The 24,507-nt window shown below is 35.9% G+C and overlaps 1 protein-coding gene across 1 annotated transcript in view; it reads right to left on the bottom strand.

The window, feature by feature from the left end:
* The window catches only part of BMP5 (bone morphogenetic protein 5), a 173,899-nt gene that overhangs the window by 7,907 nt on the left and 141,485 nt on the right, over positions 1–24,507 (bottom strand). The window contains exons 4-6 of the mRNA XM_036769333.1: positions 17,620–17,814; positions 9,254–9,330; positions 5,474–5,584 (exon numbers count right to left, since the gene is read on the bottom strand). Coding sequence (XP_036625228.1) covers positions 5,474–5,584; positions 9,254–9,330; positions 17,620–17,814 — 383 coding nt within the window. The remainder of the gene's footprint in view (positions 1–5,473; positions 5,585–9,253; positions 9,331–17,619; positions 17,815–24,507) is intronic.

Below are 24,507 nucleotides of genomic sequence, written 5' to 3'. Positions count from 1 at the left end.
AAACAAGAAAGAATGTGATTCTTTAAAATGAAGCACACTAAAAACCATGGGCACATTTCCATGATAATTTGCTGTGGCACTAGGTTTGTCTAACTAGTACTCAACATGGCAAAGAGAACAACTTTATTTGTCTCTTCTTTTGGATGTTCTGTTCCACAAATTCAAAATGTCATGTAATCTTTTACAGCTGTCTGGTTTATCCTCAGAAATAGACAAGTTACATCATTTGGTGTCACTTTATAGAACTGCTCCATTTTCTCTCTATCACCACCACAAGAATTTTTGCCTCAGTTCTGACCATTTTTCATGGCTTATTGAAACCTTCCTTTCTCTCCATGGCTGGCATGCACTCCCTCATAACTTCTACCTCTTAGAATCCCCAATTTCCCTTAAAAATCAGCTCAACTGCCATCTTCTTAGTGCACAGGAAGACTTTCATGCTCTCCATTCCCATCCCCCACCCAGCTATTAGTTCCCCCTCCTCCAAATTGCATTCAATGTATTTATATAGTTACGTTCATTTTTTATATTTTAGATATCATTAAATTGCTGTTTTTTTCTCATTTCTATTCTAGAAATAAATAGAATAAAATTTATTCAAATGGGACTGAAATTGCCCTTATTTAAACATACTTGAACCTATGGGTTTGTTCAAGGCTTGTTTTTCAGTCAGTTTTTTAGTTTAGATTCTCTATGAACCCATTTGTGGTTTTCTTGGCAGAGATACTAGAGTCGTTTGCCATTTACTTCTCCAGCTCATTTTACAGATGAAGAAACTGAGGCAAACAGTTTTGCCCAGGGTGAAACAGCTAGTAACTGTCTGAGACTGGATTTGAACTCAGGAAGAGGAGTCTTTCTGGTTCTAAGTACAGTATTCCATCCACTGAACCACCTAGCTGCCCATAATCAAGGCCAGATTTTTTTTGGGGGGGGAGGGCGAAAAATGATCTATTTGCTTTGCATCTAATATGATAAAAATATGATGATGAATTAAAGAACATTTGTGAACTCATCACCAAATCATGTCAAACAAGTGAGTTCAGCAATTTTTAAAGATGTAATCGGTTGTAGGACTCATTACATAAGTCAAGAAAATAATAATTTTCCTTTATATCTGGTAATTTTTATGCCACTATGCTTTCTATCAGGCTGCTTTCTTGTTTTCTTAGCCATTTGTGTCAAAGAGGAATTCTTTGCAGCAGTAGTTGTTTTATTGAAGTTTATACATAAATGAAAGAAAAATCTCTGATTAAGCCATTTCTATGTGCCAGGCACTACTATGCTAAATGCTGGTGATACAGAAAGCAAAGTGAGACAGTCTCTGCTTTCAAGGAACTCAATTTCTAACAGGGGAAGATACATAAACTGCAGAGTCAGTCAACAGGGCAAACAGAAAGACCCAGTTCCCCTGCCTTGAATTATTTCAGAGTTCTCCGATCATTTCTTTTACATTTTTTTTTCTAAAAAGTGCCAAGTAGTTTCTATGATTATTTCTCTGTAATATAGTTTGAGATCTGGTACTGCTAGACACTTCCTTCATTCCACTTTTTTTTTCATAAGTTCCCTTGAGATTCTTTTTCTTTTTCAGTAAAAAAAAAACAAAACAATTATTATGACTACTTCTACAGGATAATTCCTTGTTAGTCGGACTGTGCTAATCAAGCAAATACTTTATATTTATACACATAAAAATCTATAGCGTCCCCCAGTAAAATGTAAGACCGTTGAGTGGAGGGACTAATTCATTTTTGCTTTATATATGCAGTGCCTAACAGACATATCTGTTGATTCATTGGTTGGTTTTAGTTTTCATTCATGTTTCTTTCTCCTATAAGATATCTTAAGGGCCTTATTTAAAATCTTTGGTTAACACCATCAGTGCCCTGTTTCACGTGATTCAGAGAGTCTTAAGTCTTCTTAGGATGATATACCAAAGTCTGGACACAGATTTTCGAGGTCTCCACCAGCTTGACTACCTCTTGATGTTTCTTGTCATCCTTCAGCTTATGTTTATATACAAGCAAATAGTTCAGCCTCTCCCACAGCTGTTGCTTCTTAAACAGCTAACTTGACAGGGCACTGTATTGGAGACAGGAAAACCTGAGTTCAAATGTAGCCTTAGACATTCGCTCACTAGGTGTGTGACCCTGTATAAGTCCTTTAACCTCCTTCAGCCCCAGTTTCCTCATCTGTAAAATAAGGACGATAATAACAGTACCTACATTTCATGGTTTTTGTAAGGAAAAAATGAGACAATATTTGTGAAGCATTTTGCAAACCTTAACGTGCAATGTAAATACTAGATATTTTTATTATTATTAACCATTAAACAATATTCTATAATATTTCAATTCAGTAACCATTTTTTTCTCAAGGATAGTTACCAAATTTACTCAGACAACATATGATCATGGATCAAATTATGCTCTGAGACTTTGTGACATTTGCCAAGGGCCTTTTACTTATATTTCTGTTGTGAACTACTGTTGCAGAATGACTCACTTCAATAAAACAACAGCAGTCAGTAGCAAATATTAGTGGCTCATTGAATGGTTATATATTATTAGTGTGTAAGTATTTTGCCACTTTGGCAAACAGAGATACCAGTTGTCTTTCACAGCTTGTGAAAAAAATTGCTTTATGAAACTTAAAATGTTATATAAATGTGCACACTATCATTATTATTATCTGATTCATCCATCATTGATTCAATTCATAATAATAAATGCTTATTATTATCACTGTGATTTAGATAATGCTTGGCACAGGGCCTGGCACATAGTAAATACTTGATAAGTGTATGGTGACTGACTGATTAATTCCTTTAAGCTTTGTAATTGTTTTCCACGTATTATCTCATTTGACAGTCATAACAACCCTCTGCTATAGGGGCTATAGGAATCATTATATCTAGTTTAGAGATGAGAGAACTGAGCCTAAAAGGTTGAAGTAACTTGCCCTGGGTTAGAGAACTATGCATGAATAGCTACTATACATGTAGTAGGAAGTCAGGTCCAGGTCTCTAGATGGCATACAGGGGTAGGGAGCCTGTGGCCTTGAGGCTATATGTGGCCTTCTAGGTACTTGGGTGCAGCCTTTTGACTGGGTCCAAGTTTTACAGAACAAATCCTTTTATTAAGAATTCTATGTGTTATATAGAACACTGGGCCTGGAGTGAGGAAGACCAGAGTTCAAATCAGGAGTCAGACCCTTTCTAAAGGTCTGCCTCTGGGCAAGCCACTTAACTACTGTCTGCCTTGGTTGCATCGACTATAAAATGAACTGCAGTAGCACCTACTTCCCAGGGCTGTCAACTGAGATAATATGTATAAAGACAGGTTCCCTACAGTCTTCCTCCCAACTCTGAATGCAGCACTTCTTTCTCCTAAATTCTTCTGCTTTCTCATATCCTTTTACAGAAATGTTTCTATAGTTTTCATCATGTTTTTATATAGCATAGTTTACCAAGCAATTCAATGCTACTTCTAAACCTTGCATCATGGTCAAAAATTCTTCAGAGTATGGAAAAGAAAGCTAATTTATACAGAGATTTTTGCCAAAATTAAGTAACCAAGAAAGGCAACCTAACCTGTTTTCTGTATGATAATTCATAGTTATTTACTTTCATATTCACAAAGGACTTTCTTCACAATCCTGTGAGGCGGGCCTCATTATCTGTATTTTACAGAAGAAAAAATCTCAGGCTCAATTAGATTAAGTCATTTGCCCGAGGTTACATAACTAATAAATAGTAAAGTTCGGATTTGAGCTTGAGTCTTTTAAGGCTCTTTCGTGATAACAGAGTAACATGGAATTTTCTTGAAAGTTGGTCAGAATTTAAAGCATATTAGCTGTTGAGTTTGTTTTTGCAGTGGTTTTTCCTAACTTACTGTGCTGCTCTTTGACATTAGGAGTCCCTGAGTAACTAGCGAATAACTACTTTTAGTGATTTGGGTTGTACAAATATGTAGAGTGTAGAGAGAGACAGGAGTCCAGTAAAGTCTAGGGAGACATCAGGAAATCAACGCTTGAAAAACAAAATGGGTGAATCTCGAAATTGGATTCATGCTCCTGGATCAGTTTCTATATGTTTCTGTCTTTGTTAGAGCATAGGAGGAATGTGCTCAATGAAAATGAATGTCAGTTGAACAGATCCCACCATCCTATAGGGAAAAAGGTAAGAACGTCTCATAAATAAATTAAGTCTCATGAGCTGTCAACTACTGAGCCCTCAGGGAAGCCAATAGTTAGGGCTGGAAGGTTTTTTTTTTTTTTTTTTTACCACTACAGTTAGTAACAAAGCTTAACCAAAAAGTATGAGAAACAGGACGTGGACTGGGGGTCAGGGTTTAAGCAAGTATGAATTACAAATGTAAAAAAGGATTTTTACAATGACTTTCAGAGAACATGCTATGATTTTATTTCTATCAGTATCATATAACATCTATGTATATGCGAAATGTAAATTCATCTCAGTTCTAGAGGAATGTGTCTCCACTCACTATAGGTTAAAAGGAAAATTGGAATGCTTCTTAAAAAACAAACAAGGAAAAAGTCCTACTAGGAGAAAGCAATCTATGAAGACACAGAGGGGAATTGTGACCTGTAGTAGAGTTTGTATTGGAGTGAGAGCAAGTTGGATGGTAGAAAAATGTGACATTGAGAATGGAAAAAGGGAAGGATTACCAAATACTTGGAGCTAAGTAATAGGTATATATTTTCCTATAAAGGTGGCAGCTAGATTGGGGGAGAGGGGTTGAGGTGAGAGAGTAGAATGGAGATAATCAGTTTCCTGCTAAAGAATATTCAGGTGCCACTGCATGAGAAGTTGTCAAGCAATAGAAAAGAAATTTGAATGTTGGTTTCTGATGACTCTTTTATGAAGGGTACCAGGTTGTTCTGTTATGGTCAACTTCACTCAATAGGAAGATTTATACTCTCTGACAGGTGATAGAGAGATAGATCCTTGGGAACTAACAAATGCAATGATCACAACCCTCTCCTAGTCATTTATGTAGATAAATGACACCAAGAAAGAATCAGTAAAGATAATGAAATCCTGGGAAAAAATCCTAAAGAACTTAGAGCATAGCTGGAATATGAAGTGAACTTATGGAACTTATATCTGGAATGTGACTCTGAAAAGATGTGATTTATTAAAAGCAAACAGACTAAGTAAGGGGGCTGAGTAATAGCTTTCTATCTAAAAAAAGATACACCTCAAAAATAGCAATCCAGGAACAAGAAGGGGGTGGGTGGGTATTGAAGGCAAGAGATGTGGCAGTGGTGGAAGGTAGCTTATAGGAGAGGGGTGTTGGCCTTTGCGTATAGTCAGGGGAAGGTGGATTGGAAAACTGCAACAGGAAGGATGCATGCCCAAGACATTGGTACCCTGAGACATATCGTTTATTACCCCCCTCCTAGGAAATGCTTCACTCTTACAAAAATAATAAACAAGGAGAAAAGCACCTACCAGAGTTTGAACTATGGCATGATTGGTAGCATTCATATGGGCATTCAATGGAAAAGAGCATTCTCCATCACAATAGAAAGCAGCGTAGCCCTCTGGAGCAATAATCCAATCCTAAAATATGTCAGCAAAAAAAGATAATATCAAATGAATATATGTGTGAATTATTTCATATGTAAATGAAGTGCACTGCTCTTTACCTTGAAAGTGCAAAATTAATAAATATTTGAATTACCAAAGAAATAATATTCAAAGGATCTTTCAAACTTTAATAGATTTTCCTTAAACAGTTTTCTCAGTGTTCTCCAATAATCAATCATTGAAGGACAACTTCTATTATTGTTAAATTTAAAGTTCACAATAAGATTATAAATCAAATTTTCACTAATTCTTTTCAATGTTCCCAAGTATACTTTATAAAATACTATTATTTATGTTATATTACATATAATATTGGTTTATGTGTGTGCATATGATAGGTAGCATGGTATACTGCATAGAGAGCTTCCCTCAATGTTTGAAATATCTGAGTTAAAGCTCCACCTATGACATATATCGGTGGCCTGATCCTAAGCAAGTAACAAATGTCATTCATTGCCCAAGAGAACTTTCTATGATTGGAAGTTGTAAGGGAAGGTATCTATCTCAACTGGTAAAGGAACTTTCTCTCAGGGGCCTTCCAAACACCAATGAAATAATGTTTAGTAAAAAAAAAAAATGTGTGTATGTATGTGGATGTGTATAGATACACACCTACACATACAAATTATATGTAAATTTTTGCTTATTAACAGCTGTATTCTGAAATATTATTTAGATTCTTCAACATAAAAAAATGTTTTTTTAATTCTCTCCCTCTCCCTTTTCCTCTCCCTCCTCTGCCCAGAGGAAGGTACATTTCTATGGCTGAAGGCTGCCTCCTTAACTTTGGGTTTACTGGCTAGATTTCTTTCCCAAAAACCAAGCCTTAAACTTAGTTCACTCTGGAGCTCATAGATTGGAAAATAAGTCCCTGCCCTCCTAGTACAGAGTGAATGTAAATACTAAATAGTAACTGTTTCTCTTCTGGCCAGGAACCCTGAGGGTCTTTCCCTCCCTGTTTGATTTTTTTTTTTAATTTTGATTAAAGGGGCCTTGCCTTGATTAACTTCTTAAAGAGGCTTATTCACTGAATGGATGTTACTTCACTCAAAGAACCTGAAAAGACCTTAACCTGAAAGGGCCAGGGTCTCCCAATGTATCTTTGGCCATCTCCAGTCGTCCTGGTGAATATCAGGCCACTGGACCCAGATGGCTCTGGAGGAGAAAGTGAGGTTGGTGACCTTGCACAGCCCTCTTTCACTCAAATCAAAGTCATCTGCAAGATATGTCCTCTTTTCCCTGATGTTTATGGTCCTCTTGGAGAACAAAGGACAAACCCAATGGGCACTCCCTCTATTTATTCAGAGCTCCTCCTCTCCACACTACAGTGGAATGAATTCACGAATTGCTGCAGTAAAATGACAACATTAACCAACACCACTTCAGGGTGAACTTCTAGAAACCGAGCCTCTCTACATTTCATTAGCTAGCAAGCCACTTAACTAGATTCATCACCCTTAACTTTGCCAATAGGCATGCATTGCCAGGGCCATGCTTCCAGCTTGGTGGAACCTTTAGAAGTTTGTTATCTACTGGCATAGTCTTAGATAACCCAGGAGTACAGCCTATAACAGACTTCATAGGAGAGCCGTTTATAACATCATACATTTGGGATTATATATTATAAATTTTGTTGTTGTTTAGTTGATGAATCATGTCTGACTCTTTGTGACCCCATTTGGGGTTTTCTTAGTAAGAATATTAAAGTGGTTTGCCATTTCCTTCTCCAACTCATTTTACAGAAAACAAAACAGAGTTAAATAACTTGCCCAGGGTCTGAGGCTGGGATTTGAACTCAGGTCCTCCTGAGTCTATGAATCGGTCTTATATACAGTATAGTCAAGGGCGTCACCTCTCTTCCTCATTTCCAGTATGAGTGAAATGGGGAGATCCAGGCTGAATTTTTTGACTCCTGACTCCAGGGCCCATACTGTATTCACTGCATAGTAACAGACTGAGAGCTGAAAGGGACCTCAAAGGCCATAATGTTATAGATGAGGAAAATGAGGCCTAAAGAAGTTAAGTGGCTTGCCCAGTGTCACACAGGTAATAAGGGGCAGAGAAAGCACTGAACTCAGTTCCTCCGACTCCAAATCTAACACTCCTTCCATTGTACACTACTTAATTCGGTCAAGTTCAAATAGAATTTGAGAAGAGAGAAGTATAGACTTAGATGATCGTCATTACTTTCTGAAAAAAAAAAAAAGTAATGTGTTCATTTTGAATCCTGGATACTCAGACAAAATGTCAAGTCTCCACACATGTCCCATCTCCTAATATATATTATTTTAAAAAATTTCATGTACCTTTATAAAGTTCTGTATTATATAAAATATGTATAATATAAATATTTACATATATGATGTATGATATAATGTGTGTAATATATTATATGTTATATACATAATATATATGAAATTATACATATATAATTATTATATACATTGCATATTACATACACATATAATATATAATGTATACTATAATACAGATATGTGTGTATGTGTATGTGTATATATATTTTTTCTTTTTAAACTGGAATTGACCCAGAAAGAATGCTTAGGAAAGTGAAAATGTTTAATCAATTAAAACAGTTACTGCAGACATATGTTATATCTTGCCCCTGTACAAATATAGCATTTCTCCATTAAATGTCCAACATTAGTGGGCAGAGTTAAGAAACAAACTTAATTATCCATTTGTGAATCTGAAAGTTTGGATATGAAAAGGGCTAACGACATTTTTTAATCCTGTTAATAAGAAAGTATATTTCTAAGACTAGCCAATTCTAAACTTTCCATACTTTGGGAAGTCAGTAGATAGTAGCTGTGTGCAAAAAGCTGCCAAATTCCAACCTCATTCTTTGTCTAAACAAAACTAAATCCCCTTTCTTTTCTCTTTTGTTTTTTGCAGCTATCTCTATATCAACATCATAAACATTCTCAATGGCAAACATCGTGATAGATGGATTGAGGTTGAAAGTGCTGCAGACCATGGTCCTACCTCCCTTGACACAAGGACATTTTATTTTAGTCTGTGAGTAACCCAGCTCTGTGACTTGTGGACAAGTTATATGACTTTTTAGGGCCTCAGTTTCCTCTTCTGAAAAAAGAAGAGGGTGAACCTTATGAGCTCTGAGGTTCCTTACCATTCTAGATTGATAATTCTATTAACATAGGAGGGAAAACCAGCCCAGGTTGGAAAGTGGAGCAGGTTACAAGATGATCAGAGTGGGACCAATCATATGAGTAGTCTCTGAACTTTGAGCATGAGTGAAATGGGGAGATCCAATCTGATTTTTTTTAATTAAAAAGAAAAAGCAGTCTGCAAATCAATCTTATACACAAAGGCTTCACCTCTCTTCTTCAGTACCATTTTTTGGTTTTTCCAGGGTAGGGACCAACTGTTTTGACAATTTCTGGCTGTAATTAAATGACCAAAGGAGAAAGAAGCAGCAGCAAAAAAAAAAAAAAATACAGATGACAGATAAAACTTAAGTTATGTCATCAGCTGTTTACTGTTAAGCTCTAGAAAGAGGAGAAAAATAAAGATTAACACACAAAAATTCACAATAACTGAGGGGTTGGTTGTGTTCAAGGGAGCAAAAACTTTAGCTGACTTCAGCATGCATTTTATTCTTACCTGCCACCCTAAATCTCGGAAGCTTACATAGAGTTCGTGCTTCTTGCAAGCTTGTTTTTGTTCACTCGTATTGTAATCTGGAGAAAAACAAAATTAAAAATCATATCTTAATTGCCATCTCAATACTCATTTTGTAGGGTCTCTAAATATCAAAATATCCCACTTAAATAGATCCCATTTATGAGGTCATAGACCTAGAAGGAATCTCAAAATTCATTAAGTCTAATCTCTTCATTTTACAGAACTGGAAACTAAGGCTCAGACACTTCAAGTCCCTTGTCCAGAGTCCCAAAACTAACCAGTGTCTGAGGCAGGATTCAAACACATGTTTTCCTAACTTTGAATCTAATATTCTATTTTCTATGCTTTGCTAGCTCACTTCTTGGCAGAACATACAATGAAGAAGTCTGTCATTATCTATTGCATATTTTAGAAGAAAACTGGAAAACTTATTCCCTTTTGAAGCTTGTCAATGAGAATTCAGACAATAATTGTTTAGAAGTAATTCCATATACCCACCCGTGATCCAGAGTAAAACACAGCTGTGCAATTATTATAGGAGAACTGTCTCTCCATAGACTCTATTTGGTAGACTTGGCTCACACATTGGATTGATATTACTCCAAGAAACTATTCATTTTGTTTCTTTCTGGGCTAGTAGAGGGAAATAGCCAAAGATTCAGAGCAGGGGCAATTTTGTTTTGTTTTTGAAATAAAGAGAGGCTATGTTCCCCCCATCCCCAGCAAATTAAAGGAGCTTCTTTTTCTCAGTGATAGACTTTGGTGAATAACGGTAGTTAACTAACTGGTTAAATAACAATAGATAACTATTAGTTAAAGGTACCACACTCTCCAACTGAGTGCCCTCAATTACTAGTGAATGCATAGAAATCAAAGATAAAGACATTATGTAAGGGCCCAATCTATCTGTATCTAGCCTTTGATGTCAGTCTGAAACCCTACATAACAAGGAAACTTCTAAAGTCTTTTACTCTGTACTATTACTGCAGGAATCAACCAAAAGGGAATAGGGGTTATGCATTTCGGACTTCTGACTCTGGGACTTATCCTTCCTAAGATAGATTGAGTGATGCCAAAGAGTAAAACGATGCTGTCCAGGAAATTATACTGGACCATTAAACACAGTGACACAAAATGGCCCATACCATGCTTTAGGGGAAAAGAATTAAAAATGAGTCTAGTATCAGCTTTTAGTGTATGTAACTTTTGAAATTCAGAGTAGAAAAACAAAATTTCCGAATGAAAACCATGTGTCTAAGAGATGTGCCTGAGGCAAAAATTAGAGATGTATTAATTCATCCTTTTCTTAATTAAAAGATTGAGAATAAAAATTATGCAATGTATTCAATAAGATAAACTAGATGCATTGGATAAGCTATAAATTAAACGTGTAATCATCTGAATTTCATATCCAAAAAGAAACAGAAAATTCAAAGTATATTCATCCTCTCTACTCAGCCTTTTATGTACAGTAAATGTTATATATAATGTAACATCACATAAAGGTAACCAGCAATGAAATTTACAACAGAAATCGGTTCCAAGGATCCAATTTCACAGAGCTTTAGGACCATATGCTTATTCTGTCAAGAATAAAAAGTAACGGATAGGGAAAAGGAGTAAACTTTTTACCCAAGGCAGCCAACTTTGCAGTGAGGTTGAAAATTAGTAGATGGCAGAAAAAAGCTATGGGAGAAAAGGCAAGGAAATCAGAATTGTAATTTAAAAAAAAAATCATTGGCAGGCCACCGAAGATTAAATGAGAATGGAAATAAAGCTATTGTAGATGAATCTTCCCGTATGAGAAGGAAAGTCCTAATAGTGATTAGATGAAAATTCTCTGCTGCCATAGCAGATGCCAGAAAAGTATTTCAACTTTCCTGTACCTAAATGTAGTCTCTGAAGCGAGCAGGCATTCCTCTGTTTTGTCTCTTCATGGCATGTTATTGGTAAAACAAGGCCAGCAATTGGAAAATACTCTTGAGCAGCCAGATTTTCCTTGTAACCAATTTTTGGAACCAGTGCAAATTCGAATTTTTCCCCTTAGTCATTTTGGTCATTTAAAGAGCATTTTGTTCTAGGAGAAAATAAAAAATGCAGTGGGGGAAAGGAAATACAGGGAGGTTTCAGATGAGAAAAGAATGTTTTCTGCTCTCTCTAGGGCTTACCTAGACTTCAAGAGAGCCCTTGAAAGAATAAATGTTAACAAGTAAGGCCCTGTCTGTTTACATGTGTGTGTGTGAAGGGGTGGGGGTGATGAGAGTGGATGGAGCAAGTATGAAAAATAGTCCATTTAACTGTTTTAGTTACTCTTTACTTTTTTCCTCAAAATATAAAATCTGCGCATTTGGTGGAAAGATTTTAGGTAAATCTATAAAAGAGAGAGAGAGAGAGAGAGAGAGAGAGAGAGAATCCTAAAAGAGAAATGAATGTTTAAGTGCACCTAAAACATGAGGTAAACACAATATAATTTCACCATTTGAAACACTCAAGCCAAAGAAGTGAATGGAGCCCTTCTGTTATGATGAAAAGAAAAAGAGGAAGGTAGCCCTGACGTCAAGGAAAGAGTTTCGTCTGACAGAATAAATGAAATTAACCTATTTTAAAATGGAAAACCTATTTTAAAATGAGAGTAATCTATGTCTGAAAATAGAACAGGAGCCAAGAGAGCTCTTCTGATATCAGACTACAATTTTGCAGCTGTTTTGGACTAGTTCTTTGGAGAAGGCTAAGTCGATTTTCACAGAGTCAATCAAAGTGCAAGGGAGAAAGTCTCTACCACTTTACTCCCCTCCAATGACAAACTTGCAGGTCCTCAAACTCAGTTTCTGCCTTTGCGCTGGCTGTCCCTCATGCCTAGAATGTTTTGCTCGCTCACCTTGCTTTTTGATTTCCTTCAAGACTCAGCTCAACTCATAGCTTCTATAGGAGGCCTTTTCTAGTCACTCTCCCTGACCCACCTTTTAGAGCTTTATCCTCTCAGATTACCTTTTGCATATGCTACATCTTGAATGTCCCAAGTTGTCACCCAGGTTAGAATGTATATTCCTTGAGGACAGGGACTGCTTTTTTCCCCCACTCTAGTTCCCCAATAGCCAGTACCTCATGCACAGCTCTTATTAAATGCTTGTTGACTAACTGCTTGACCCACTGACTTAGAGGAATGGGGCTTAAAATTGTCTCATGAACTGGCTAAAATTTATAGTTTTGAGGCAAGGAGCTCACTTTGTTGAGATTCCCACAAGCTTAAAACATATTAGAACTGTGCCAGTGTTTAGGTCTGTAAGTCTGGGTTTTATTCAATTCAGTTTAGCTCAATTCATCTGAGAATTTCAGAACATGAGTGTCTGTATGAGGAAGAGAATTAATAAATGCTTGAGAATTCTTTAGTTTGTTGAATGTGATAGCTTCCATTTATATTAAGCACAGTTGTTCATTATTTTGTTTTATTTTTTTTAACTATCAGCTCCTCACAGATTTATTACCTTTTAGTCTTTCACATGTCTCTTTTCCACTTACATACACACCTCAAATGTTGTTCCAATGTTCCAAGGTTGGAATTCAAACTAGGAAATACTAGGTTTTTTCTTAGCTCTAATCCCAAATTAGAGATGTTGGGACAAGAGGAAGATGGAAAGAAGGTGTGAGATACCTGCAGGATGAAGATCATAGACAAAGTTTGTGTTTTTCTAATCTTTTCTCTGTCAAGGAGAATGATCTTTACTGTAACAGAGTTGAAACGGAAGGCAAATGAGGAAATAGTAAGAGAAAAACTTAGCTGTCCTCAATGAATTTAAATGATCAATCTGGGGGGAAGTACAGTCAAAAATACTGATGGAATTTTGTGACAGTATTCTCTGAATGACAGAAAAATCATGCAACATGAGAAAAGGTGATGCTAGGTTCGAGATAGCTGAATACTATGATTAGTCATGAAGGCAAGAGGATAGAATGCGAAACCATTTGAGTTTCATTTCTAATCCCTGGAAAAACTGTAAAAAATATATTATTTTATAAGTATATTGTAATCATTGAGAAAAGGAAGTTAGTGGGGCAGCAAGCTCAATGTAAGTCTGTAGTGTGATATGGCTAAGCTAATGCAAATTTGGTCTGCCTTAGGAGAAAAGAACTTTCAGGAATTAGATGGTATTAGTCTCTGTTACTGCCCTGGTCAGATCCCATTGGGAGAACTATGTTTAGTTCTGGGAACCATAGATTAGGAAGGACACTGATAAATTGGAGAGTCTCTCTAGAGGAGAATAATCAGAATGTCAAAGGGCCTCAATCCCTTGCCCTATGATGATCTGTTGAAGGAGCTGGAAAGATTTTAGCCAGGAGAAGAGATGACTAGAAGAAGAGGGCAGAATGATATAGCTGTCTGGAAGTGCTTAAAGTTTGCCTGTCATGTCAGAAGGATTGGACTTACTCTCTTTAGTTCAGAAGGTCAAAACATGTGGGAGATTGAAAATTAACAGATCACAGCGGAATATAAGGAAAACTTCCTAACAATTACAGACCTGTCCACAATTGGAGTGGGCCTCCTCAGGTAGTGTTGAAAAATTCAACAACACCTGAATGACTGACTACCCATCACATGCATAATGACAAAGACAGTATTTTTCGATATGGTTTGGACAAAATACCTGAGGAGGGCCTATTCATCTCTGATTGTTTGATTCTGTCTGGTAACCAATGAGTCCACAACACCTCATCAAGAACAGATCATAGCATGCTAACCTCATAACCTTTTCTGACAAGCTTACTAAGCTGCTAGTTTACTAGACTGCTAGATTAAGGAAAACACCTTAGTGAAATACTCTGAAATCACACATTTACTCCTTGGCGTGCCCTGAGAATGTTACAAACTACTTGGGCTTCAGTTTCCTCATCTGCAAAGTGAGGGACTTGGGTTAAATGGCCCCTCAGGTCCCTTCTATCTCTATGTCTACAATCCAATCGTGTAACACGATATGACAAGCGATTCAAATATCCTTTGGAGCAACTCTTTCCACCTAACCCTAGTCTAACCTCAGAAGTTACTCACGATGTTTTACTATGAACTTCTGTTCTGTCCTTTTCAATGTTGATCATCTGTTTTTAAATTACCTTCATAATATAAAATTTCACTAAAATGTCCCTTCTTATACAGACTCATTTCTGTTTATGTTAAAATTCACTCACCTTCATATTTTACCTACTGAAACACCTTTTTGAGTGTTTTATTTCCCCTTCTGCTTTATCACTAAATATTTAAAAGGTCTATTATCCAGACACAAACAACCTGCTTTCTTGCTTAATATTATGAAGTCACAAACTACTCACCATAAATCCAGCACCTACATAGTGTCTTGTACATAGTAGGCACTCAATAAATCTTTGTTGAAATAATGAGTGAAAAAATGAATGAAATTATCAAATTCCTTTTTCTTTTCTAAAAAGTAAATGGTGGTTCATATTAGATTAATTTAACACTCCAAATAGTGTTGGGAAACTGGAAAAATGTTCTGTGCTTTTTCTTCATGTGTTTTATCCATCTCTTGTTATGAAGGTACTTTTGTTACTTAAAGGGACAAGAGGAGGCTAAATACTGTACACCAATAAGGAAGTGGACTTTATGTATTTCAATACCTGGAATATCTGTCAGACTCATTATGAACCTTAATGATAAATATGCAATTGTGTTTTTTCACTTGTAATTTTACCAAAAGCAAGGACTTTATGTGTGTCTGTGTGTGTGTGTGTGTGTGTGTGCGTGTGTGTGTCAGGGGGGTGGTGTTAGTGGGAGAGGCATGTTATGAGAGGGTCTGGATCTCACTATGGAAATATCTTCTAACTATGTAAATTGTAACATATAACTGGCAGTCTTATGGAGTTGCCTGGAAGTATTTACAGGTTAATAATAATGCCTATTATCATAAGCCAGTAGGTTTCTGATTCAAAAATCAAACTCTAATCTTCCCAACTTCAAAGATCATTCTCTTTCCACAATGACTTACCATCCACCAAGCTATAACTATTCTACTACAATTAAGGAGCATTTTTTCTTAACCTATTCTGTTATATTAAATCAGATGAGGGAAATACAAGAAAAAAATTAACTTACTTTTTGAGCCTTCTGTTCAGAAAGAAAAAATACAAGATTGTGACATATAAGAAAAAGAAAGGATTTCCTACAATATATACTGTCATGGTTTTCATTTTTTTTTTTTTTTAGTTTTGCTGAATGGTATCATGCCTCTTTTCTTCTCTATTCTTTGTTAAAAATACGTGGCTCCTTGGGTGAGGATGGGAAGATGATATATTGGGAAATAAATGTGGTATGTAAAGAGAAGGAAAAGAAATGAAGGATTTTCTAAAGTTATCTCTCTCAAAACTAGAATATATTTCAACCAAATGAAATTGCTTTGCGGGAAATTTTTGTTATAAAGATCTAGCTTCATTTTCAAATTGTAAAGTTGTTATTCATTCATTAAAAATATTGTAGAATCAAAGTCCAACATAATACAGGTCTATCTAAGATCCTTCTATAGCAGCTCAGTTGCTAGATGTGCTAGGACAATAAAGACAGAACAAGTTTTCATGGCTGGACCATGACTGGTTCCCCTGGTTCTATTTCCAATATTCACTTGGGACTTATATACACTTAATGGCCTTCAGACTTTTTTCTGATTATGCTGAGGTAGAGTTTAAGTGGTGCATTTTAGAAGCTCTAATATATTTTCCCCTACTTCATAGTTAAGACTATTGGATAGAAAAAAAAAAGTAGGTGATGTGTCTTAACTGGTTTCATTCTACTTAGAATCATACCTTGTTTTTTTCTAGTGCATTCAACAGAATAAGTAAAGAAGGGATGACTGAATACAGTAAATAATGTAGGTGTGGTTTGACACTTTGGGATTTTCTAGGAGAAATGATAGCGCTCAAGAAATGTAAGTGGGAATATTAGTTGACCTTCTATTGCTGCTATAGTCATACTTTCATTTTGCCAAAGAACTATATTATGGTGCTGTTTAAAGAATGAGTTTTTAAAGTGGAAGTATATTGAAAAGTTAGAATAAAATAATCCTTAAAAAATCCACAGTGGCTGTGGAAAATAAGTTGTCATTTAGAATAATCATGTTCCCTCCTCCTTTGGCCCAAAGAAATATTTTGAAAATGAAGAAATAAGCCACACTCCAGGTCATAGATTGTTTGTGTCTGCTTATAACATTGGCACTCCAAATTGTTTGGGTATGAATGGTCCCAGTTAAATTCACATCCTCTTCCATTTTTAAAGGGATTCTTGATTTTTGTCCAAAGTCAGCTTTTGAGGAGAAGTTGGTTACATGTACTAGACTAAAATAGGTATTTGTTGGAAAAAATAGCACGATTGAGGCTTGTTACATGTACAGTCAATTGGAAACTCTCTGCTTGTATTCATTTGTCCATTCTGAGTAACTGGGTGACTCAGTGGATCACATGCTGGGTGTGACATCAGGAAACCTAAGTTCAAATCCAGCCTCAGATACTTACTAGCTATGAGAAGATGAATAAGTCACTTAAACTTTGTCTGCCTAAGATCCCTTAACTGAAATATGAGGAAAATAATAGCACCTGTGTCACAAGGTTGTTCTGAGGATCAAATGAATTAATACTTAAAAGTGCCTAATACAATCTAGCACATAGTAGGCACTCAGTAAATGCTTCTTACATTCCCTTCTCTATTCTTTACAGTCATCTACCTGGTCAAATTGCAACTACAATGATATCATCTGTGGAGTTATGCCATTCCATAGGTAGAATATACAGTAAAAATCAGATTATTTTGATAAAATCTTTATGATAATAAATTCAACAGCACTTAATATACATAAATGGAACCAAATAAATAATAAAAATAAAAATAATCTGTTATTACTCTGCTTCCAATATTGGAAGCAATTTCAACTGCTTTAAGTACTCAAATAAGCTTTTTATTCTGAATTGACCTGCTTACCCATACTTGCTTACCCTATTTATCCATATTTGAGAGGTCCAAAGGACCCTTAAAATTAGGTTAGCACATTGTATATTTCAGTGATTGGCTAGCCCCTGTTGATCTAGCCAGTTTATAATTTCATTGCTGACAGTTTGATATTAATTTAAGCTGAATCAACATTTCAAAGAATGTTCTAGTTTTGTTTTTTTTTTTTTTAAGAGTAGGTTAGTGATTGATTCATTGACCAGATAGATGTTCTGGGGATTGCTATGACCATTGTTCAATGATTTAATAGACCAAGTAAAGAGATAAAGGAGCTTAGGTTTACTGTCACACGATTCTTATGTTCACAAGTCTGCCTACATATGTTGCTATGGTTCCTTCTTACCTCCAACACTGGACATTCGTGATGAATCCTGGTGATTACTTGATTTGTTCCGATTCTGATTTTTCCTTTTGTTAGCTGCTCGGACTGACCGGAGAAGGACTTCACTTGCCTTGAAGAATGCAACCATGAAAGGCTGCTTGGATTGAGGCCCATGTCTTCCTATAAGGCCAGCTGATTTAACATTAATACTGCGCCCTAAAATGGGATACATAGATCATGATATAGCATGGGAAATGCAAAAGGAAACTAGTCACAAGGGGGATTCTCCAACAGAGCTCCTTATAAAGTAAATTTTCATTTCATTGTCAAGATAACACTTAACTAACTCCTAACATAACATTTTGAAGGGGAAAATGCCATTAAGAAGTTTTCTAATAAAGAATGTATATTTGCTATTACAATCAACTGGTGATTACGTAGAGGCAGAATGTTTCTTTTGTGGATTAACATCAGAGATAATAGGATATAGAGCTGGAAGGGACATAGAACCTTAAAAGTCAGGATCACAGAATTTGAAAATTGAAAGGGACCTCAATGGTCATTCAGTACAATACTTGGCATATGAGGAAATTGAGTCCTAGAAAGAGTAAGGGATTTAATCAAGATCAATCAATTAACATTTCTTAAGTGCTTACTATGCTCCAGGCACTATGCTAATTACTGGTGATAGAAGATGACAGTCCCTTCCCTCAAAGAGCTCCCAATCTAATAAAGGAGATAACATGCAAACAAATATATACAAAGCCAGCTGTATACAGAATAAATAAGAAATAATTAAAGGAGGAATGCTCTGGAATCAAGAGCAGTTAGGAAAGGCTTCTTGTAGGAGGAGGGATTTTAGTTGGAACTTAATGGAAGCCAGGGAGGTCAGTGGTCAGAGAGAAGGAAGGAGAGCAGTCCAGTTATGGGGACAGACAGAGAGAATGCCTGGAGCTAAGAGTGTCTTGTTTGTGGAAGATCCATGAAGCCAGTGTCCTTGGATCAAGGGGTAGTATGTAGGAAAACCATGACTTACATTTTAATCCATGGACAACTTTTAATTTTCTTTTGACTTCTACTTACTAGCCAGAAAATTTTCAATGTACCTTCATTTGTGTTCTGAGAAATGCAAACTAATTAATCATGTTGCTGATTAATTATCCTTAGGAAAATAAACATATAAAATGATGCAGAGTGAAGTGAGCAGAACCAGGAGAATAATTTACACACTGACTCCAAGGTACAGAGAAGGAAATTTTTTAATAAGAGTTTTAGAGGAGGACACGAGCAGAGAAGTTTTGTTACTACTAAGTAATTTTAAAGATACACTTTTAAAAACATATTCGGTTTTGTATATGATTTTTATTTATACTTTGTATATTCATATGTTCATATTTGTTAACGATTATTAAGTTCATGATAAAAGAACATTTAATAAAAGAGTATGATAAATAATAATATATTCTTTAACCGAAGAGCTATACTATTATTTTTAGGTGTTGTTGCTGTTGCTTAAATCATACACTCCATTGCTAACCTCTTTTAGCACAGTTAAGAAAGAGAATTTATTTTCATCGTTAATTCAAAATCTGCCAAGGATATGGATTACTGTAGTTAAAGAAAAAAAGTGGTGTTTATTTGAAATAAATATTACAATTCAATCTGTTAAAACAATAGCAGAATAATACAACCTACAAATGTGTATTTTTATGCCACCCACTAACTAAATGTCCTGTCATTTTTTCCAAAGCATATTGAAAAGATACTCGATATACATCTGGAATCTGAGTATTTCAGAGAACCTGCAGTCTAGTTCAAATCCTAATTGGCAACCTAATTGGTTATCTAATTGGTGACCTTCACCTCCTACTATTCCAGCTTGCCTTCTGTGATTGAACATAGGCCTTTCTGATGTCTCCCCAGTACTGGCATGGAAACCCAGGACTGGAGGAGTTTCTTTGCTCCAAATCCTAGTCAACTTTCAGTTAAATTTTTGAAATGCTATCAGGATTAACAGACCCTGACTGTAGGTTTCTGAGCATGTAAAAATCTCAGGTGAATCCTAGAAGTGGTCTTTCAGTCTAAAAAGATTGTCTAGCCCAAGACAGTATCACCTTACTTAATCTGACTCAACATCATGGGAAGTGTTCCCCAACCACTCTTCATTCTAGTGCCTTCCTTCTTTTAGTTATTTCCTATTTATCTTGAATATAGCTGGTTTATAGATATTTGTTGCAAGTCATTTCTTCCATTAAATTGTGAGCTTTTGGAGGGCAGAGACTTCTGTCTCCTGTTGTATCCCCAGTGCTTAGCCCAGTTGTTGGCCCATAGTAGGCACTTAATATATGTTTTTTTGACAGACTGATTACTTCTCATTTGTCACCAATCCCTAGGCAAGTATGGGCAGAAGATATATCCCAAAATCCTAGCTTCAGCCTAGACTCACACTAACTGAGCCCCAGAATTCATTTAGAATGAATTCTGGATGGGGAAGTGACCCAGGGCTCAGAATTGCAAATGTTAATTACAAAAGCCAAATGCCCACTCATCCTATGGCTCTCTGAGTAACTACATGTCAGCATATACTAGTATCCTCTGGGAAGATTAGGACTGAAATTTTACAGGACAAATATAATTCATATCACCAAGAAACTATATATGGATGGGTTCTCCTAATTGGATATTTTTCCCTTTTTGAAAAACATAACTATGTGATTGATACATTGCATCCAAAACAAATGATCAAACTATTAATTTCATTTCATCCAAGTGAACCAAGGAGATTGGTATACTATGAAATGTGAAAACTCTAGTCACAATATATTTGAGGTTTCAAAAATGCATGTACAGAAACTTTTCTGGATATAGAACTCAACATTCAAGAATAATATATAATAGGGTTTGAAATCTATTCATGATTGACTCTGGTTCTCTTCCTGAGGGAAGTGCATATTTTATTAAAATATTTATCCAGCAAAGACAGTGGAGGAGCCTGACTGTGTTCTCAGACCTGACCCACCCTAGAAGAAAAGCAAGGAAAACAAGCCCCTGAAATGGCATCAATGACATTTTAGCAAATAAACCCTTGCTCTTAGCAGAATTTATTTTGGCAGCATAAACACTTTTGTGTGTACGTGTATTATGCAGGACCCTCCGACCATCAGGAAATGAGACAGTGTCATGTGAGGCTGTGCAGCTGTTCGAAGGGGGACACAGAGGTCCTTTAAATGTGAAGGTATTGGTAAGAGAGCATTGACTTGTCTGGGCAGCATCAGTGTCCTCAATGATTGTTCTAGAACAGATTGGAAAAATTTGCTCAAGAGCTCCAAGGACTTAAACAGTCATCTGCCTTCCAAATGTGTACTGCCACTAGGCTTCATCCAGATAGAGAGAAAGAGATTGAGAGAGAGAGAGAGAGAGAGAGAGAGAGAGAGAGAGAGAGAGAGAGGAGAGAAGAGAAGAGAACTCACAAATAACCAGGGCTGTAAACCTTAAACAAATAAGCATATAGGTTTCCCTTTTAAATGCAAACTTACAGTGGCTTTCTGCCAGGGTCTATATTTCTTAGAAAAACTCTATCACTGGCATAAATGAAAGAGGCAGTTTGATTTGTGGCTAAAGCAGTTTCCATTCTACTTCCACTGTAACAAATGTATTAATTCAGCTCAGACTTCCTCCTTCTGGCAGCCCTTTTGCTGTAAAAAGAGAAATTAGAAGTCCCAGCCAAATACCATACCTTGAACTGACCCACTTCAATACATAAACACTTTTACAACATGTTTATTCAGGTGTAGCACTTTAAATTGGTTTAAGATGTTTCCAGTGACAGAGAGCTCAGCAAAGAGAAAAAAGAAGAACTGAGAAAGTTAACAGTTATGGAATAGAATAACTGGCAACCTAGACAGCACAACTTTGAGTCTCTCGTCTATTTCTCTCTTTCTCTCTCCCTCTTTCCCTTCCCCCCTCCCATCTTCTCTCTCTCTATAAAATAGTAAAATGCAATTTTGGAAGCTTTTATTTTGACTGTGTGTTTTAATGGAGTGTTAATTTAACAGTAGCCAAATTTGCTGCTTGTATACATTTATGGTTGTAGAAATCAAATTTACAATTTGATGCTTTGGCTATGAAAGTCTAGTAAGATATTCACAGGTAAAATGCTGTAAGGTCTTCTTTTTGTTTGTTAAAATAATCATCAGGATGCTAGAGGGAAATAAGCACTCAACACACAGCTCACATCTTCCTTTAGATTTAGAGAACTTTAAAATATTATTCCAATGAATACTTTAATTTTTTATCGGTATGGGATTAATACTTTACTGGCCTGAATCACTTATTAGATTTATGTCCTGAAGACTGAAAAGATGTGGGTAGGTTACAAATCTAGGTATTTTTCAACTTTACAAAGGTGGATATTGTGTGAGAAGCAAAATACCCTTCAAACTAATGTGAACTCCCTTTAAAATAACTTTTAATATTATTAAGTTTCCTCTTGGTTTCCTTTTGACTTCAGCAATGAGGTGGCTATTAAGATTCCACAAGTTAAGGTTTGCTTAGTTACCCCAGGTATCAAGCCATTCAGTAGAAAAATTAACTCTTTTGGCCTACTCCTTTAGACATAGCCTATGCATACATAGATTATGGGTACCTCGAGGTACTAGATCTTTTGAGAGACCAAAGAGTAATTTTTGTAGGAAGTGCAATTTTAAGCCTGAATGAAAGCTTAGAGTATATTAGCATTTTGTATTTAGTGTATTGTAGATAACAAATCTTTCACAATATTTATTTTTGTAACTCATATTTTATTCCTAACTGTATCACAGAAGAAACCACAAATGCATACATATTCTGAGATGTCCAGACTGAAGCATTAAAAATTTTTTTTTGGAATACCATGTATGCATATATTGCCATAATGGGCATAAGGGATTAGCTTTTCCAAACCAATCCATAGTTCTGGGTAAATTTATGGCCAAGAGACATAATGATTGGCTGTGCACTACATCACTGAATGTGCCTGGAAATAGGAAACTGGGAAATGTGTGATTGGGAGGGGGGAGTAGCCAGAAAAAGGAAAGGGGCAGTGGGAACAAATTCAGAAACTCAGGTTTTGGCACCTGAAACAGACTTTCAAAAACAGAAAAAAAAATTACCAGGAATGAAAGAAACACTCTGTAAAAATTATACTGGTAGATTTTTGGGAAATGGGTAGAATAGACAAGAAAGGTCTTAAAATACATCCATCCATGTTTCAGTCATGACACATTTTTACTTCTCAATTATAATGTGAAAGTGTAAAATAAAGGTTTTAAATGAGTAAGAGACATTTTACTACTTAGAGGATTACTCTCTTTACTCAGGAGTTAGTAAGGGTATGTGTAAGGCCCATAAGATATGCTTTTAACATGGCTGCATTCACCAGCATGAGGAATGGGGTGTCAAGACTTCCAGAGCCTTGACCCAAGTCCTCATAGATTTTTGTTGTATAAGCAGTGTAGCCAGTAAAACCAGTCATATCTGCCTAAGGGTAAACCTAAGAAAATTCCAATTTGCTGTGGAAAGGTGGGTTGGCAAACTGAGGCCCCATCCCAAATCCATTGGTTTTATGTTTCAGATCAGTACTTTTGGAAAATGTGACTTTCAAAATGTTTATTTCTTAAAAACAGGCTTATTAAGGAGACCCTGACATGAAACAGCTCTTTAGAGACATGTTGATATTATAAGGATAAGTGAGTCAAAATATGAGCATTTAGTTTCCCTTTAGGATATACACTTTGGGGGAAAAATGCACTTGGGGGTTTATCAGTCTCCAAACTTTGATATCTCTTCCGAGATGTTAGTATAAATTTGTGTTTGTTTCTTTTCTCCAGTAAACGCACAGCAACTGACTGCTTAACCCAAAACACCTGTGAAGATACTTGAGACAAGGACTACCTTTCTTTCACTTCAAAAGAGTAGTCAGAGTCAATATGTTTCATAGGATATTTTGGAAGCTCTTTTAAGTAGGGATTTTTTCATTATTTGTATTTTGTCCCAAACGCCTTCTGGTACATAGAAGGCTATTAACAAATCCTTTTTGATTACCTAAAATAATAACTTTTCAGTGCTCCTAGGCAAATCTCTAAGATGCTAAATTGCAGGACAATTGTGGGTCTGCTTTACTGTAAAGAATTTTGTAATGACAAGCTCCTTACAACCAGGAATGTGCTGGACCTGGCTCCTCTAGACTTGAGAGAGCTGATTGTTAAATTTTCAATGTGAAAATTTGCACTTTGGAAATCTGCAAATGCTACAAATCAGGGCTTGATTTATTTTTGTTGTTGATTGTCTAGACTTAAGAAAATTGGAGAAAAATGTTGTTAGGAATATTAAACTTAAAACTGTGTCACGCCTTTTCAGAGAGCTGATTGTTGAATATTTACCAGCAAACTCTTGGTCAGAAATTAATTCGTAAGTATGGACCCCTGAAAAAGTGCATTTCATTTTTCTTCCACGTACATAATTTTAAACTACATTTTAAAAGCTATTTTTATTTTGAACTTAACAATAAACATATGTATTTCAATAAACAGAGAATACAAAAATGAATTGTATAATAAACCGTTAAAATCTGTTATGCATAGGTTGTTTTTTTAAAGAACTACTTCTTAACAAGCTGAGTTAATTCTGGCACTCCTGAGATATGATTTCCTATTGCTTTCCTCAGTTTGATCTTCAGAGGCATTAGTTTCATAGTTTCTTCTTTTAACTTGATCATTTAAAAAGGGCAGAGTTTTTTTTTCTTATAATATAAACTAAATTGTGGTAAGATCACAGTTTAAAGTTAAGTGAGAAGGTGAATTTAGACTATTCAAAGTCTTCTCACTGCCCATACTGCGTCTCAATGCAAACTTGAACTAATTACATTCCACA

This window comes from Trichosurus vulpecula, chromosome 7 (assembly GCF_011100635.1).
Source record: "Trichosurus vulpecula isolate mTriVul1 chromosome 7, mTriVul1.pri, whole genome shotgun sequence".
Lineage (NCBI taxonomy): Eukaryota > Metazoa > Chordata > Mammalia > Diprotodontia > Phalangeridae > Trichosurus > Trichosurus vulpecula.
Note: the sequence above shows the minus strand (reverse complement) of the source record. Positions and strands in the feature narration are given on the sequence as shown.